The following is a 5,366-nucleotide window of genomic DNA, read 5'->3' on the forward strand; positions in this document are numbered from 1 at the left end:
GTGCAGTGACATGATCTCAGCTCACAGTGACCTCCACCTCCCAGGTTCAAATGATTCTTGTGCCTCAGCTTCCAGAGTAGCTGGGACGACAGGCGTGCGCCACCACACCTGGCAAATGTTTTGTATTTTAGTAGCGATGGGGTTTCTACCATGTTGGCCGGGCTGGTCTCAAACTCCTGAGATCAGGTGATCCACCTGCCTCGGTCTCTCAAAGTGCTGAGATTACCGGCGTGAGCCACTGTGCCTGGCTTCTAAACTCTTGTGGCCCTGTCATTCACCCAGCACTCAAAAGGCTGTCCCACTTGCCCTTTTGGGAGCTGGGAGGGACAGCTCAAATCATCCCCTCCCTGTACTCCTCTGACAGGGTTGGTGGATGCAGCCAGCTCCAGTCCCCACGCCCAGCACTGAGGCAGGCCTGGTGCACGCTGCCTCAACAGCTCAACCAGGAGAGTGGACAGCTGCACATCTAGGGTGCCCACCTCAGTCCCAGGCCTCAGCAGAGCCCATCTTGCCCCACTCTGCACAGCACTGAGCCTGTGGCTGGTGATGAGTGAAACCTGGTGTGGGACTCTAGTGCCTCCCTTCAACCTGCAATATACACATCAGGGCTTACGGCAGCAAAGGAAGGTCTTTATTCAGGAGGCGGGGGCTCTGGGCTGGCAGTCAGGGATGCAGGGGGACCCTGGCGGTAGGCACCCAGCAGGATAGCATTGATGTGCTCCAGGGTCTGGTTGCTGAAGACCATGTTGAGATGCTGTATCCCACGCAGGGGCAGCAGGTGCACGGGCTGCGGCTGGCGGCCCTGCCAGAGGCCACAGAGCTCAGTGCTGCGCGTGGCCACTGTGTCGTCACCGTCCTCATAGAGCACATCCACAGGGTCCGTGTAGGGGAAGCCGTGGTCGTAGATGTAGGTGCGGGGTGTGGGCAGGCCCACGCCATAAAGACAGTATACTTCCACGCCAGGCGCTGGGAGGCCTGCCAGGAGGTCACGTGACTGCAGCCACATGTACCAGCCTTCCTCAAAGTGCAGGTCTGCAAAGAAGCGCTGGAAGTCACGGCCTGTGTAGTTGAAGCTGGGGGTGGAAATGAACACGTGGTCCTCAGGCCAAGCCATGCGAGAGGGAAACATCCAGGGGGAGGTGGTCGTTATGCGCTGCTCCTCTTTCAGCTTGATGCTGGACATGATGGGGATGCCCTGGTTGTCACCTGTGGATAGGGAGCAAGGTGGGACAGGGAGCCAGGCCTGGCTACCCCTGGCCCACAACCTGCTGAGTGTAGGCTCAACCAGATGCTCACTCTTGCCCCTGCCCAATCTAGACATAGACTCTAAGCCACAGGCTTGAGAAGGCCTGATATTCAATGATGCTCAGTGTCGGCTTACTCAGTGAGAAGCTGTTGGGCAGAGCTGTAGGGCTTCAAAAGAAGGGCAGGGGCAGGCACCATGGCTCACTCCTGTAATCCCAACACTTTGGGAGGCTGAGGCAGGAGGATCACTTGAGGCCAGGAGTCCAAGACCAGCCTAGGCAATGCAGTGAGACCCTGTCTCTACAAAAAAAAAAAAAAAAAAAAAAAATCAGCTGGGCATACTGGATTGCACCTCTAGTCCTTAGCTACTCAAAAGGCAAAGGCAGGAAGATTGCTTGACCCTAGGAATTTAAGGTTACAGTAACTATGATCATGCCACTGCACTGTAGCCTGGGTGACAGGACGAGATCCCAGCCTAAAAATAAATAGGGGCCAGGCGCGGTGGCTCAAGCCTGTAATCCCAGCACTTTGGGAGGCCGAGACGGGCGGATCACGAGGTCAGGAGTTCGAGACCATCCTGGCTAACACGGTGAAACCCCGTCTCTAGTAAAAAATACAAAAAACTAGCCGGGTGAGGTGGCGGGCGCCTGTAGTCCCGGCTACTCGGGAGGCTGAGGCAGGAGAATGGCGTAAAAACCCGGGAGGCAGAGCTTGCAGTGAGCTGAGATCCGGCCACTGCACTCCAGCCTGGGCGACACAGCGAGACTCCGTCTCAAAAAATAAATAAATAAATAAATAAATAAATAAATAAATAGGGCTGGTTATGTTGGCTCACGCCTGTAATCCCAGCACTTTGGGAGGCCGAGGCAGGCAGTTGACTTGAGGTCAGGAGTTCAAGACCAGCCTGGCCAACATGGGGAAGCCCCGTCTCTACTAAAAATACAAAAATTAGCCAGGCATGGTGGCACATGCCTGTGATCCTAGCTACTAGGGAGGCTGAGGCAAGAGAATCACTTGAACCTGGGAGGCGGAGGTTGCAGTGAGCGGAGATTGCACTACTGCATTCCAGCCTGGGAAACAGAGTGAGACTCCATCTCAAAATAAATAAACAAGTATTTTGTAAAAGGCCCAGCACAGTGGCTCACGCCTGTAATCCCAGCACTTTGGGAGGCTGAGGCAGGAAATCACTTAAACTCAGGAGTTTGAGACCAGCCTGGGCAACATAGCAAGACTTTGTTTCTACTAAAAAATAAAAATAAATTAGGTGTGGTGGTGCGTGCCTATTGTCTCAGCTACCCAGGAGGCTGAGGCAGGAGGGTTGCTTGGGCCAGGGAGATTGAGGCTGCGGCTATGATCGTGCCACTGCACTCCAGCCTGGGCAACAGAGTGAGACCCTGTCTCAAAAAAAAAAAAAAAAAAAAATGTAGGCGGGGCTTCCTGAGGACGGGGTGTGTGGGGATGGTGGGTGAGGCCCGGGATGTGTGGGGATGGTCAGGGCGGTGCTGGCTGTTTTCCCTTGGGCATGTGTCTCTCTGCTCCTTGTGTGGCTTGTGCTGCATTGGGGGCCACAGACTTGTGCTCCAGAAAGGGAGAAACAAGATGGTGTCTGTTTGGCATTTATTGGTGGTGTCTGATGAGTGTTTCTCTGTCCAGACTGTGTTTCTCTCTCCAGACCAGCTCCCACGGTACAGGGGGTGGGGAGTAGGTGGTAGCTGTGTCAGTGCTGGGCCCTGGTGCCACTCCCTAGGGAAGGGCAGGCGGGGCTCCGGGGGGTCTGGCCCTAGCTCTGGCAGACCCATCCTCAGTAAAGCACATCCCTCGGCAAAGGCGCTCCTGCGAGCAAGCGGAAGGCAGGCAAGGGTTGGGTAGGCAGGCTTTGGGGCTACAAGGAACAAACCTGGGGGCAGATAGCTGGGGTTCACTTTCTGTTTTCACCGCCCTTTTGCCATCACTGACACAGACTCTGGAAGGAGCCACCCTAATTGCTCAGGCCAGGGTCACTGCTCTGGAGGCCAATGACAGCGAGCATGCCTGCCCAGGGGTGGTAGATGGCACCCCCAGAGGCCACCGTGAGCAGGAGCCGCAATGAAGGCAGGCCCAGGATCAGCTTCGTCTCACCCATCGCTGGGCCTAAGTGGTCGAGGCCTTCTCACCTGAGGCCAAGACCAGCATGGGCTTGATGGAGCCGCCCCAGGGAGCCCCAAGAGAGATGAAGCCATCGATGAAGCGGTCCTTCCAGGCCTGGGGCTGGCGCAGCAGGAAATAGAGCAAGTGTAGACAGCCAAGGCTGTGGCCAATGAGGAAGACAGGCTTCCCATAGGCAGCGTGCATCTCCTCCACCAGCCCTGCGAGCTTGTGGTAGTACTCCTCCTGCTGGCCTGCAGTGGGTGGGAGGGGTCAGGGCAGTTGGGGTCCGGGGCACCTGCCCCACCCCAAGCTGGTCATCCGTAGAGACACTCACCGGGCTCCAGCCGCCAGTCATAGGGGGCGGCGCGCACAGTCTCGTCCCGCACGTAGCCGTTGTTGACCAGGTTCTGCACCAGTGTGTGCAGGTACCCTGTGGGGGGAGCAGCAGCACCGGGGGCTGGGCCATGCCTGCTGCGGGCCAGCACCCCAGCCTGGAGCCCCAGCCCTGCCCTCTGACACAAACCTGCCAGCTTGCTGCTGTCCAGGTACTCCACAGAGTAGGTCTTGCCAAAGCCGGGGACGCGGATCTGGACACCGGGGGCGTTGGACACAAGCCCAGAGCTCCGGTTGTAGACAACCCTGCAGGGCGGGGGTGCCACTCAGCAGCCAATAGCCAAGGGGCAGTGTGTCGGGGCTGGGGCGGAGCACATGGCTGTACCTGGTGTTATCGATCCAGCAGTCTACCCCGAGGGGTAGGAACATGTTGAGATCCAGCCAGATGGTGAAGAAGTCCTCTGTCTTGCGGTAGCACATCCAGTTCACCACATCTGGCTTGTCCAGCTTGGCTTCTAGCTGATTCCCCAGGCAGCCGGGCACTGTGAGTAGCGGCCCTCACTCTGGACTCTGGATTCCCCCGGTGACCCTTACCCCAGTCACCCCAGATGCTGCAGTGACTAGACCCACCCCCAACCTCCCACACCCTCAACCCTAGGTACAAAGCACACTTACCCTCCCCTGCTCACACCCCCTCTCCCCGCTGTCCCCCCAGTAGCCAAAGCCCAGGCCTCCCTGAGGAAGGGAAGGTGCTGAGGTGCTGAGGCCAAGGCCGCTGACCCCTGCCTCTGCAGAGCAAACACCCAGCCTGGCGCTCCTTTATTTCCAAAGTCCAGGGTGGGAACAGATAGGTCTAGGGGCAGGGGGGCTGGGCTTAATAGGGGCCGGGCATGGATGGGCCTCTCCTGCTCACCGGTCCTGGGCTGGGCATCTTGTCCTTGGTGGGTGGGGGCCAAGGAAGGAGTGGTGGGGTTTGGCCTAGAGTCTGGTGTGGCTGTGGCTGACCACAGCTTGTGATGCCCCAGCCAAGACCTCAGGCACATCCTGTCCCCCACTCCACCCCCCTGGGGTAGGCAACTGAGAGACACGTAGTCGGGCGTCGGGGAGAAGGGAGGTCATTCCTCTATGGGACAAGCTTTTGGCCCCTCCCCACACCAAGGCAGGTACTTACACCGGGGCATATGCAGGGCAGAAGGGTTTTGGCCGGGTCAGCTGCCAGGGGCTGGGGCCCAGGCTCCCCAGGGTCTGGCGTTTTGCATCAGGGGCCTGGTGGGGGCTTACCGAGGATGACGGGCCGTGTGTGGTTACTGAGCTCAGCCTTGGGCGTGGTGTGCGGGGGGAAGAGCACATTGAGGAGCCAGAAGGGGGCGGCAGGAGGGAGCAGCAGCCCCAGCAGCAGCGGCACCCACTGCCATGGGGAGCCGGGCGGCCCCATTCCAGCCCTGGTGCCTACTGCCAGAGGAAGCGGCACTGGGCTGGCCTTATCTGGTGTGGGAGTGGGAGGGGCCCTAGGGCCAGTGGGAGGGACGGCCTGGCCAGTGGGGGTTGTGGCCAGAGATTGCCGGAAAGGGGCACAGCCTTAGGGAGCCGGCTCTGGGCCTGGGTTCAGTTCCGCCTTCTTCTCTTGGCGCCAGGGGAAACAGAGCCGGGGCAGCAGGAGG

At 58.9% G+C, this 5,366-nt stretch overlaps 1 protein-coding gene across 6 annotated transcripts; it reads right to left on the bottom strand.

The window, feature by feature from the left end:
- Positions 1-609: 609 nt before the first annotated feature.
- Positions 610-5,159, bottom strand: LCAT (lecithin-cholesterol acyltransferase). 6 transcript variants are annotated; one of them, XR_012429024.1, is made up of 7 exons: positions 4,987-5,159; positions 4,091-4,247; positions 3,896-4,011; positions 3,707-3,802; positions 3,399-3,623; positions 1,382-1,545; positions 610-1,206 (listed from the first exon to the last, which is right to left on the bottom strand). XR_012429024.1 is itself a non-coding variant. In XM_005592313.3 (6 exons), the coding sequence occupies exons 1-6, from the start codon at positions 5,138-5,140 to the stop codon at positions 632-634; spliced, it is 1,323 nt and encodes a 440-aa protein (XP_005592370.2). In that variant the 5' UTR covers positions 5,141-5,159; the 3' UTR covers positions 610-631. The 6 variants fall into 6 exon arrangements, 3 of the variants coding, with proteins under 3 accessions (XP_005592370.2, XP_065393579.1, XP_073883501.1); XR_012429025.1 differs by having other exon boundaries at positions 3,143-3,623; XR_012429026.1 differs by lacking the exon at positions 1,382-1,545 and having other exon boundaries at positions 3,143-3,623.
- Positions 5,160-5,366: the final 207 nt, after the last annotated feature.

Source organism: Macaca fascicularis, chromosome 20, assembly GCF_037993035.2.
Source record: "Macaca fascicularis isolate 582-1 chromosome 20, T2T-MFA8v1.1".
Taxonomy (NCBI): Eukaryota; Metazoa; Chordata; class Mammalia; order Primates; family Cercopithecidae; genus Macaca; species Macaca fascicularis.

What these genes read in the sequence shown, in the direction of transcription:
- LCAT (XM_005592313.3), bottom strand. Translation starts at nt 5,140, where the DNA reads ATGGGGCCGCCCGGCTCCCCATGGCAGTGGGTGCCGCTGCTGCTGGGG. An exon ending in CACACGGCCCGTCATCCTCG is followed by an intron (nt 4,248 to 4,986) that starts GTAAGCCCCCAC and finishes CGCTACTCACAG; the next exon opens with TGCCCGGCTGCCTGGGGAAT. An exon ending in CATGCTGGTCTTGGCCTCAG is followed by an intron (nt 1,207 to 3,398) that starts GTGAGAAGGCCT and finishes CCCTATCCACAG; the next exon opens with GTGACAACCAGGGCATCCCC.